General features: G+C 54.5%; 1 protein-coding gene across 1 annotated transcript in view; it reads right to left on the reverse strand.

Moving 5' to 3' along the window:
- RRBP1 (ribosome binding protein 1) overlaps positions 1–9,164 on the reverse strand; it is a 19,731-nt gene extending 10,567 nt beyond the window's left edge. Inside the window, exons 1-6 of the mRNA XM_009695225.1 lie at positions 8,463–9,164; positions 4,591–4,739; positions 4,234–4,356; positions 3,177–3,329; positions 2,734–2,852; positions 1,779–1,932 (exon numbers count right to left, since the gene is read on the reverse strand). Of these exons, the coding sequence (XP_009693527.1) occupies positions 1,779–1,932; positions 2,734–2,852; positions 3,177–3,329; positions 4,234–4,356; positions 4,591–4,739; positions 8,463–9,144 (1,380 nt within the window). The 5' untranslated portion in view covers positions 9,145–9,164. The remainder of the gene's footprint in view (positions 1–1,778; positions 1,933–2,733; positions 2,853–3,176; positions 3,330–4,233; positions 4,357–4,590; positions 4,740–8,462) is intronic.
- Between the last annotated feature and the right edge of the window lie 3,173 nt (positions 9,165–12,337).

Here is a 12,337-nt window from a genome sequence, read left to right on the forward strand (position 1 = left end):
GGCCTGAAACATCTTGCCTCCCCCTCGCGTTTTATCGCTTGCCAGCCCTCAAGTGGGAAGCAGACAACACCCGAACGTCTCGGTTCTGGGCCAAGACCGTGGCCACCCTCCCCTCCCAATTGCTTAAGCTCTGAAAAACCTCTTCGTTCGAGCCCTGGTCCTAACACACAGCCCCGGCCCAGCAAGGAGGAGAGGTACCGCCGCGGTGCTTAGCAGGACGGAGACACCCAGCCACGCATTTCCACACGAGGAGGAATTTTCTGTGTGGTTTGGGCCAGGGAAGAAAAATTTTTATTTTTTTTTTTTTTTTTTTCATTTTTAGGAAAGCCATGTTTATTTTAGGACAAAAAGCCGGAAGAGGCCTGGCCAAGGCAGGCACTGCGAGGGGGAAGGGAGAGGAGGAGGAGGAACGTGCTGCAAACCAGCAGCTCTTCGGGTACGTGTCGTACCCTTGCGGATGCAGAAACATTGCTTTGCATGGAGGGGACAGAAGGCGGCAAACCAGCAGTCCTGAGCGATGCTCTCTCTCTCTGAGCGATGCTTCCAGAGCCACCGAGAAAGCAGGACTTCTCTGGTTTTGGAGGATTTGACCCCACAATGTCAGCTCAGAGCTCCAGAGGTTACTGTGGAGCACATTCTCCCTAGCACCTTAAACACATCACTGGCTTTAAAGTCTTCCAGCTACTACCATGTATTTAATCAGTATTAAGGTGTGCAGCAAGCTGACAGCCCTGGAGAAGTTCTCTTAAAAGCACACCTAGAAGCTGGTGTTTTGAACCAGGGAGGCGGTTTCTCCCTTCACACTGGCTGCGTGCTCCCATCGCCCGCCTTGCTCCTCACCTGCAAAAGCAGCAGGGGCCAAAACCAGCCCACCAAAAGGGGATCTGCATCCTCAGGCACCCGAAAAATTAAAAGCAAGGATATGGAAGACCCCTTGCTCTAGGAGCACCTTTACAAAACCATTTTGGAAGGCGCAGATAAAGGTCTCCACCACCACAGCCCCTTTGTAAAGAGGCCAGAGCAATTCAGAGATGGCAGCACGTGCAAGGAAGGCCACATCACATCCCTCACCCTGTCTGCCATCCCTGGGGGAAAGAAGTGCAAATTCTCAGGTCAGGGGTACCCGGGATTGATGCCCCCAGCCCCTGGTTTAGCCAAACCCCAGCAGGAGCACTGCCACCCCCCCAGAAGATGCTCTTCCCTGCATGGGTACAGCCTGCCTGCCCGCACCGCTGCTCCTCTGCTGACAGCGAGCTCAGAGGTTCTGCTTGGGAGGTGTCCTTTAAACACCCCCCCTAAAAACCCCAAACCCAGCCACACCCTGGTGACAACAAAAAAGCCACAAGCTCTACCTCCAGCACCAACAGCTGAGTTGAGAGCGAGCTAGCACCCACGGCCGCGTGAGCGCGTGGCAGGGACCAGCGGGGGCTTTCCTCTCTCACCTTAGGGTATCCCCCCCCCTGCAGTGTGCACCACCTTGGCCTCCCCCTTAGACCTTCACACCAGGCTCCCGAGCTTCACAAGTGAGCGAGAAGAACGGCTTCAACCATGGCATCGCGTTCCCTGGGCTTTGCTGGGGATGCTGCAGAACAGAGCATTGCACGCGCCAAACTAACGAGGCAGGAGGCAATTAAGAGGTCTGCAAGGCAGCTTGCTTTCCAACCATGGATGCTCGTCTCCCTCCAAGCTCTTCCCATGGCCAAGGCCACGGATCCCATACAATTTAGCCGCCCGTCCCATCTCCGTGAGAGGAGAGGGTTTGCTGGTGCCTGCCTGACCTGCAGCTGCTCGATCTGCTTCTCCGAGGCCACCGCTTTGATCTCCCAGCTCTTCTTCTGCTGCTCCTCTTGCTGCAGCACCTCCGATTTCTCAGAGAGCTCTTTCATCAGCTTGTTGCACTCTTGCCGTAACTTGGCCAGCTCCGCGTTTTGCCTGCACCAACAGAAGCCGAGTTATTTTAGCCCACGGGCCAGTCTGCTGTTACCTGGGGGTACGAGGGGGAACACATCCTTCCGTGGGTCTGATACAGGACTTGAACCATCGCAATGGTTGCGTTCGCCTGTTTCTAGGACACGCCTGGTCTTTCGGGGAGGGGGTGGAAAGAGCTGACAAATCACTTTTCGACAGCCGCATTTCAATCACAGGAGACATTCCTTTCTCATGAAGTAGAGGACGCAAGGATCTGTGTTCCCAGACACAAGAGGAAGCGTTTTAAGCAGCTGGAGTCCGCTCCATAATTATTTGACCGCTGTTAATGACCAGCCATTTTAAACTTTCTATAAAAAGGAGCGTGAAATTCTTCTACTTAGCTCCTATTTGTTCTGCATGCACCGGGCAGGTCCCGGTTCTCTGCAGCATCACTTCCATCAAAGAGCCAGCTGCTCTTCTGCTGAAGTTTGATAGTACGAGCTCCTGTAAGGGAGGAAAGTGCCTTCTGGTCCCCTGACCCCCACTCCACTGCCCATTGGCTCTAGCATCAGCACAGGTGACCCCAAACCAGACAGGGTTTCCCCTGCCCTTCCACATAGGAAGAACATCCTTCTTTCCCCTGCCAGCCTCCCCCCAAAAATCATTTGGCAAGCTCTTCCTCGCTCCCTCCTCTACCTCCAGCTAGTTGGGGTGTCTGGAGAAGCACCTTCAAGAAAGAGGGTGGCCAAGCCTGATGGCCAGCCGATCCCAGGGTTTGCCAGAGGGCAGTCCCAGGCTCTGTCCCCACCCCAATCCCAGCCTTACTTGCTCTCCGTCTGGCTGGTAGCCTGGTTGAGGGCATCCCTCAGGATGGAGTTCTCCTGCTGCAGGCGAGCCAGCTGCGTGTTGGGGCCATTCTCCAGCTGCTCCTGCAGCGTTCGGATCTAGAGGAACCCAACAGGGGTTAATGCCACCGCCAACCCCTTCGCTCTCCCTGGGAAGTCCACGCCACGAACAAGAGAGATTGGGAACCCAGAGGGGTGTCTGCTGATGCTGACAGCCCCCAAGGATGCGAGGACATCCCATGAGGATGCTCCCACGTGCCTCCTTCTCCCTCGAGCACCACGGTCCAGGAGGATGATGGGGTCTCACCCCTCCCCGAGCCTCTGCTCCCCTCGCAAAAGTCTTCTCCAAAAGACCATGCATCTGCCAGCAAAAGCCACCCGGCAGTTGAAGGAGGAACCCGCTGAGCACGGCGTGGGGCTCACCTTGCCCTGGAGCTGCTGTGTTTCACTGACGTGGTCCTGGTAGCTGGCCTGCATGCGTGCCTGCACTGCCGCAATCTCCCGCTCACGGGCGAGCAGCTGCTCCTTCAGCTTGCCTTCCACAGCCACCGCCTTGGCCCGCTCGGCCGCCAGTTCCTTCCAGGGGAGAAGTCACCCAGTTAGTCCTCAGCGTACGAGTTTCCCCGCTTTAAGGGAACGCGAAACCAGCGGCCTCCTAGCTCAGAAGACTTAAAAGTTTAGCCCTTTCGGAGCTGCCCCCGTGCCCACCTACACCATTTGCACTTACATTTCCTCCTGCATTTTGTTTTGGGCTCTGTGGCCACTGGATGCCACTCTTGTTCCACCTTGGGCCAGCTAAGAGAAAGGAGTGAGACAGCCTGGAATTTTATTCCCCCACTCCAGGACTGATAACATCACATAAAGTTTGGGGTAAAGCACGAAAATTAAAGAAAAAAATAAACTAAACACCCTCCGGCCCTTGCCAAGGCTGGGATGCTCCGTGGCCTGGCTGGGCAATGCCGTGCCGCAGGGGCTTGAGCACAGCACCCGAGTGCGTGGGGTGGTTTTGTCCTCTCCTCTCCTGCCCGCAGGCAGATGGACTCGAATCCAGCATGGTGGAAGCAGGGGGCTGAGTCAGGGCAGGGGGCTGTAAATAGGATCAGGTTCCTTACAAAGGGACTGATCAGCACCTTCTCAGCTTAAGGGATCCAGGCAGAGACGAGAAGGGATTTATTTTCCTCCCTAAAGCGGCAGAAAGCTGCAGTCTCTTACGGGAAGGGCTTTTCCCTGCTTCTCCTGTGGTTGCCAACAGCGGCTCTTTGGGTTGGTGCCTGCCCGGGCTGGATCAGGCCCAGAAGAGGAGGTCAGGTGGGGATCTACTCCCCTTTTTGAGGAGAAAACAGCAAAGGGGTGAAGGGCTCAGGAGAGCTCCTGGGCTTCGCCTCCAAGGGGGATGAGATGCGGGGAGCGGGAGGGATGCGATGAGCCACAAGGAGCAGAGCCCCCGCCGGGTATGCCGGGAGGGTCGCGGGGCGCTTACCTTGCTCAGCTCCCGCAGTTTGTTTCTGGCAGCGGCTGCATCCTCCTGCTCGGTGGGGAGCTGCTTCTCTTTCTCTTCCAGCTGCCGTTTCAGGACAGCGACTGGGTCACCCTTCTGCGTGGCCTGCCAGCGCAAGGGTGGCACATCAGTGGGGACCACCACCTCCGAACCCATTCCCTCCACCCCGAACACACGGGATCCCACCCTTCACTCCAGGGGAAAATTCAGCTCCGGTCTCCAAGATTGACTCTCGGAGCCAGCCTGCCCAAAAACAAGGTTCCCTTCTTCCCCTCCGCACCTCCCGAGGCTCGGCAGAGCCCCGGCGGCAGGTGGCCACGCCGGCGCTGGCAGCCCTACCGTGTGCCAGGTGTCCTGGACGATGCCCGCTTTCTCTGTCAAGATCTCGATGAGCTGCTGGGCCTCCCCTTCGCTGAAGACCATGCTGCTGATGGTGGACACCAGCGTCTTGTAGGGCAGGTAGAGGGGCCCGTCTGAGTCGGGGGGTGCTAGGGAAGAGAGAGGAGGGGTTGGGATCGCTCAAGCCGACGGCAGAGCTGAGTAGCATCATCTCAGTTGGCTTCAACCTCATATTTCAAACCAGCATCCACCCAGATTTCCACAGGCAAGGTGGATACCTCTCTAATTGAAAGCAATATGAGAAGTGCTAGAGATGACACTCACCACACATGTGTGTTTCTTGAGCTGTCACCTCTGCCTGGCTCTGCTACTGGTCCCACCACCCTGCCACCATCAAACTGAGGGATTCCCAGCAGGAGCTGGGCATGCTTTCCCAATGCCAGGGAGCAAAGACTCATTGGGCATCAGAAGCTGGATCACACCGCGATACAACTTTGCTGGGGGATGTCACCCCACGCTGCGGCATCAGCGATGCAGCAAGCATCATCTCCCGCCTTTCACCAGGCAGGTTTCTTCCAGCTCTTTGCTAAGGGAACGACACGACTCCAACCCTTCCCCTACCCCTCTGCTAACCCGGGAAAGCCAAGGAGCATCAGGGACCACAATGCTGTTGTAGGACCAGAGTGCACATGGACACGATGGATATAGAGTGGCGGGCAGCAGTTTAGGAGTTCCTGCACAGTATCTACAACCCAGCAGGCTTTTTTTCCTAAAAAAATCCCAGAAGAAAAAACAGTTTGATCTCCAGTAGCTCCAGAGCCTCTAAAGCTGCTAACACCAAGGTCTCTTGAACACAGAGCTCGGACTTGCCAAGCAGCAAGGTCAGAGAAGAAAGAGGAGGAGGTCCTGCAGGCATCGGCGCAGAGATTCCCCTGCAGCCCCTGGCGAGGAGCCCAGGCAGGAGCAGGTTCATCCCGAAGGACTGCAGCCCATGGAGGGCCCCAGGCTGGAGCAGGGAAAGGTGTGAGGAGGAAGGAGTGGCACAGAGGAGCTGTTACGGACTGACCACACCCTTCATCCCTCTGCACCACTCAGGGAAGGGAGGTAGAGGAGTCGGGGAGGAAGGAGTGAACTTAAGCCCGGGAAGAAGGGCTGTTTGTTTCAATTTTGTCTCTGTTTCTCATCTATTGTTTCTCATCAATTAAAAATTGGAAAGAAATTAAATTAGTTTTCCCCAAGTCAAGGCTGTTTTGACTGTGACAGTAATTGCTAAGTAATCACCCTGTCTCTATCCCGACCCACGACCTTCCCCATCTTATTTTCTCCCCCATTCTGCTGAGGAGCGAGAGTGAGAGAGCAGCTGGGTGGGTGCCTGGCAGTCAGTCATGGTCAACCCACCACAACAACAGAGTGGCAAAGCCTGGGAAGGCCTAGCAGCTCCAGCACACGCTGTCTGCTCCTGGCTTCTGGTAGATCCATTTGGAACGGCAGCGCCAAGCCCCGGCAGCAGCAAAGTCTGTCTCACCAGCAACAGCCACCTCCCAGCAGCACAGCTGGGGCAGATCCACCATCTTCTGCAACCAGAGCCCAAGAGTTTGGCTCACGTTTTACTCACGTTGGCAACTGCACGGATGCAGGATGGCACATCATATCCCTGGCCCGATCCCGCTGGGCGGAGGGACCCACCAAACGAAATTTTGCCCATCTCCCGGCGACATTGCGCAAGCAAGCCTTGCACAAGGCGGGCACGATGCAAACCCCAGCTTGCAGCTGGCAAACGAAGCCAGGGCAGCCTGCCAAACCACGGCGAAAGGAAGCCTACACTGCCGCTGAGCCTGTTTGCAGAGTCGGAAACCTCGCACCTTGCCGAAGGAAGCGATGAAACAAGAAGCAGCCACACGGCAAAACTGCCATGGGAAAGCAGAACAAGGAGAAGGGGTCTGAAGAGCCACTTCTGAAACCTAAAGGGACACGGGAGACATGGATGGCCCTTGCGTGGAGCCCCGCACCCGGGAGGCTGCAGCCCTGGTCGGGTACCCATGCGTTTTAGATGGGAGAGCATGGCTCCTGCTATCACAGATAACGACCTGGGATCCAAGTACAAGCTATCATTTGCAAGCAAGTTTTTGCGCGATGCAGGAGGCTAAAACCGAACCACACAAGAGAAAAATACCCCAAATGGCTCTTGTCATGTTTGCCATCTGTTCCAGTGACGAGCACGTTGCCTTTGAACACTTTGAACATCCATTTTTCTCTGCCATGGGATAATTTGTTGCTTCTGCCTTTGAGGAGGAGAGATCACAGCTGCCGAAAGGCTGCCCACGATACCTTGGTCAACCCGCAGCCTGCTTCGTGGCACAAATACCACCAAGAGCTTTCCTTTGAAAGATCCCAGCGGAGCAGCTAAGATATCACTCTTGGGTTTTAAGACATGCAGGATCAGCACTTCATACCCAAAGGAGTGGATGTTCGGAGCGGCCAAAAACCCTCCCAAGTTAATAAGCGCTAAAAGTTCATCTCCCATCTGCATTCCCTCGGCTGTTATAGCTCGGATTTAGGGCCACGTTTTCCAGGGTCAGAGAAGCGCATCCCTGCGTGCACAGGCCAAAACAGCCACCTCCCGTTTCCCCAACACCACTGCTGCGATACCCTCCAGTAGCGGCTGGGGCATCCAACCGTTTCAAACCTCGTCACTATGCGGAGATGGCCTTTAGCAAAATCCTTTCCTCAGAGGAGCAGATACAAGGGGTTTTAACCCAACCTTGGAGACCAGCGGCCACAAAATGTCCTGCTGAGTAGCAGATCCTCTTCTAAAACACACCAGGTTACACAGCAGCCTAGGTTTGGATGTGCTGGAGAAGGCTAGCAAGTAGGGGGGGTCTTTTTGTTTGGTTGGGGTTTTTTTTGGTAAAGACAGACAGAATTGAAACCTGGGCACACCACATCACATCTTTGAGAACACCCGAGAGATTTCTCCCACGTGTCCACATGGGAACACTTCTACAGCTCTGAAAGCACTCGCATTTTTAGTGCCTGTCATTATCACTTAACCAAAAGTAAACCCCAAACTGTTCACGTTGGTGCAACGAGAGGTACGAATCCAGCTACAGAGAGCAGTTTCTCCCCTCCCTACACCTATTTACACCCCAGAGAGTTCAGGACCACCTTCTTTAATCTCTTCCATCTCCAAGTCAATCAAGTGAGGCACGAATGATGATGAGCAAGTCTTCCTTTCCTATGACATGGCCAAAGTCACTTCCCTCTAACTATCCTACGATCAATCCCCTGCAGTATAAAATCCCTGCAATCCTCTCTCCTTCAACAGGCCCTTTTTCACCTCCACTGAAAAAGGAGGAAACCTCCCTGTAGAAGAGTGGCAGAGCTCCTGTGTGCTTTTAATAATCAGGGGTGGAAAGGGAAAACACCTCATCTTGGCTTTCCATCCACATCTCCAGCACCTTGGCAGCTGCCCCATCTCCCCGGACAGGTACCTGCACCTGATCTGCTCAGAGACCCGCAACACAACAGCAGATCCCAGAGGAACCTGTAACTCTCCAACATCTGTGTGCTGGACCAAGGAGGGGTACCCGGCACAGGAGGTAACACATCACAGAGCAAAACCAAGTCAATAAACTCTTGACTTCAACTCCACTTCCCTCCAGAGAGAACTACAGTCCGGTACAGGCTTTTTCAACCCACCTTCCCCTTGGCACACATGGTCCATATCACCAGAGACAGCCTTTCTACAGCTGCCCTGTTTCCACCATTGAAGAAAACCGAAGAGATCTCCAAATGGGATAGCTCTCTTAAGAGCACCGAGATGCCCTCCTGGCTTACTCGATGGGGATGTATGCAGAGGAATTTCGCCTTACCTGGCTCGCTCTTCTTCTTGGACGCAGCCTTCTTCTTGACAGGTCCATCATGCTTCTGCTCCTCGTGGGTCGGCGGAGCATCAGTTTTCTTGATGGTGATGGAGCTGATGACCGGAGCACTTTGCTGCGTGCCAACCGGTGGCACGGCCACAACAGGCACCTCCTTAGGGGTGACCTCCAAGACGGGAGAACTTTTGGGAACACTGACAGGAGGCGAAGCCAACAGCGGGCTAGGAGCAGGCTCTACCTTTGCCACCTTCTTCTCCTTCTTCCTCTTCTCCTTAGGTGATGGAGCAGGTTTCTCCTTTTCCTGGGGGGCCACTGACACTGCAGCGATTGGAGACTCAACAGTTACAGGCTCAGGCACCACAGCAGGCTCAAGAACCACATCCTTGGGAGAGTCCGTCACTTCCTGCGTCAGCTGCTGCTCCGGGATCTTTCCATTAGGTTTCTCTTCCTTTTTCTTTGCTTTTCCTTTTTTCTCAACGGGTTTCTCTTTCTTCTTTTTCTCTGTTTTCTGCTGCTGGGTCTTCTCAAGCTCTTTGCGTTGCTTGGCCAAGGCTTCCTCGTAAGACGTCTCCTTCATGGAGAAGGTGGACACCAGGAAGATCCCGATGGCTGATATCACCATAAAACCTCCAAAGACCATAACACCCAGTGTCTGAGGGTCATACACATCCATCCTGCCTTATTCTTCTGTGCCTGCAAGACACCAGAACAACAGTTAGTGAGGGAAAAAAAAAAAAGAAGAGATGCAACGCCCGTTCTGAGCAGGGAGTTTCATACGGACATCTGTGTCTCCAAACGGCACCACGCACTGAAAAGACAAAAGCTCAAGATTCACACAAGTCTGGTGAGGGCAGCCTGCCCAAGTTTGTGCTTCTCCACTACGTTGCCTATTGCCTACGCACAGCAGTCCAGCCGTACTGCGGCGACTAATTTCATCGGCTGCAGCAATCTCCAGAAGAACCAAAGAGGTGGAAGAAAAAAAACAAACCAGGGATGCAATCAGAGACAGCCATGAGCAACCCCCCATTACACGTCCAAGGGGGTGGCTTTGCCTGAGTCAAGGCAATACCTGCAGCCCTGCGGCAGTAAGAGAGTCCCTTTTCAGACTGTTTGGTGCAGGTTGGCCAAGATTTGGGCTTTCCCAGGAGGACATGCAGTGATCATGTCCCACCGGGTAGCTACTCCCAGCGACAAGAACCACCGCAGCAACCATGCTTGCGTGCACAGACGTCACGCAAAGAACCAAGTCACAACCATTTCCTCGAGACGCAAATACCAATGAAAGTCACAAGTTCAAGCTAAAAAGAAAAAAAAAAAAAAAAAGACTGATCATTGATTATCTCATCTCCCCAACTGACGCCCACAGGAAGAAGCGAGACTTGCAAAGGGAGAGCTGGATGTGGCACTTCTCCTTCCACCTCTGCTATTAGCTGGCGGGCAAACGAGGCACAGGGTTCTTCCCACCCTCTTCTCCAGCCTCAGTTTCTCCACTTGTAAGACATGGAGCAGCAACAGAGACGGTACTGCCTGGTCTGAGATCTGGCAGGTAGGGTGTACCTAGCTAGACACAGAGAAAGATGCTGCTATCTCCGCTCAATTGCTAATTGAACCCTCTCTCTAGTTCCCAAGTCAATCTCTTGTCTGCTGTTCCACCCGTGTGTTTCTCCCATCGGGGCATCACCTCCACGTGGCTCCGAGGTGGGTCATGAACCCCCAGATGCTGAAGCCAGGCAGTTAATCTGCAAAGGGGCACTTTCCAGGAGGTGCCCGGCTGTGGTTTCTCATCATCGTGCCTCAGAACATAATCAGGAAAATGCAGAAAGTCCTCGGCTATCAGAAGTTCCCATCCCCACGCTTAACTGTAAACATTATCAAATTTCCTCTTTAAGAGGTTGTGGGTTGAGGAGGGAGGGAGGAGCTGGAAGGGGAGGAGGCAAAAATAAGAAGAAAACCAAGGAGATCAGCATCTTTTCAAAACCTCAGTGCTCGCAGGGAGAGACCTGGGAGCTTTTTCCTTTCTAACAGCGAACTCGCAGCTGAATCTGCAGCTCGAAAGCCGCTCGTGCAGCGAGGGGGTGACAGCACGATGGAAAACTCACCTCCAACACCCGAGCAGGGGGTACAGAGCTGGAAGGAGCTGCAAAACAGCCATCTCCCACCGGAGATACCCACCTGCCCGGGGAAGGATGTTTTAACCACCAGCCCAGCTCTCCCTGCCGGTCTCTCCAAGCATCCCAGGTGGAACAGGAGAGAGCTGGCAGGCAGGAGGGCCGCCAATGCCAGCTGGAACCAACCTCCCCTGGCAAAGCCAATTTTCTACCCCAGGGGCACTGCTCGAGATCCCGGCTGATACTCCAGGCATTGCTACTGCATGTCCGTCCCCAGCTATTTCTGATTTCGATGGCCTCAGCCCCCTCTATCCCAGCACATCTGGTACCAAGTCAGTCCCTTCCAACCAGGTAGCATCACTTTGGGGTGGTCCCCACCGGGCCAGACAGATTATTCCTAACCTGCAGGGTGAAAAGAGCTGGATTTCTTCTCCCTGGCAGTAAATAAAAAGTAGGGCTGGAGAACACATCCCCACGATCTTGTGCTGGTTTTAGGGCTACACTGAAGCATCCAGGAGCTGTTTTAGAGACAGAACAAGGCGACCTGAGTTCCTCGCTGAGCAACCCCAACTCATTGGTAAAAATAAACCCTTCCTGGCCTCACACTGCCATGGCTTCAGATTTAGATAAAAATTTGCCCCTCCAGCTTAAGGCAAAGGCATCACTGAGCACTGGCAAATGGCCCCCAGCTGCTATTGCCACCTCCAAAAGCAGTTGGATGGAGCCCACGGAGGGTAAGAAGGGAGGGAAAAAACCCAAACCTCCGTTAGAGGCATCCAGCCCGCGCAGGATGGATGAGAGAGGACGGCGTTAATACACAGAGAGCGAAGCGGTGAGGTGGGTGAGATGGCAGTGCCAGCCGCGGTGCCAGAGCTCTCTGCCTGCCCCACATCTTGCAGCGCGGTGCCGGAGCCCTATGCCTGCCCCACATCTCACCCCCAAAGCCCTTACAGGCCGGGTGTCTGAGCCCCACGCTCCCTCTTCCCCGCAGTTAGCCTCACCCAGCCCTGCTGCAGTAAAACCTGCCTGCACCTTGCCTCCTCTCCGGCTTTACAGCCTGAGATAACGATGCAGATTAGCGTTAAAGTCCTTCCTGGCTAACCAAAAAAAAAAAAAGCCCAACAACCTCCTCCAAAACAAAACCAATACAAGAAAAAAGCAGCCTGGAGCACTAACCAAGAGGAGCTGTGGACCTGCTGGAAAAGCCGTCGCAGCAGCCGGAGCTCGTGAAAGCAGCCGAGATGCTCGCAGGGATCATTCGCAAGCTCTCACCGCTGGACCAGAGAAACCCCGCGCTGTTCCCAAGGCCAGGCGTGCCAGGAAGAAAATCCAAAATGAAGAGTGAGAGTTAGCAAACCGGGCAGCAATCCCTCCCGGCAGTGCTATCATGGCAAAGGGAAACTTTGGTCCTGTCTCAAGGCTCGTGCCCTGCAGCCCGCGGCGTGGGGCTGGTGTTGGCAGAGCCAGCACTGACTCCTCGGAGCAAGTTCTACCAGTAGAGATGCTCCTGCGCTCCAGACTTGGCACGGACCAGCCCAACAACTCCTTCAGGGAAGAACCTATTGCTCCAACAGCGCAAAGACGGCGGCAGGCTATATACATCACCACGTGCGCTTAAATTAAACCAGGCTGGCTTTGGCATTTGGAGGATAAGGAAAAGTCTTTCTCTGGGAACTTCCTGATGCATAAATGCAAGAAGCAACGCGCCACAGCGGTAGCGTCGGGAGCAAAGCTCTGCTTTGGTACTTCCCGACCTCG

This window comes from Cariama cristata, unplaced genomic scaffold, assembly GCF_000690535.1.
Source record: "Cariama cristata isolate BGI_N322 unplaced genomic scaffold, ASM69053v1 scaffold19672, whole genome shotgun sequence".
Lineage (NCBI taxonomy): Eukaryota > Metazoa > Chordata > Aves > Cariamiformes > Cariamidae > Cariama > Cariama cristata.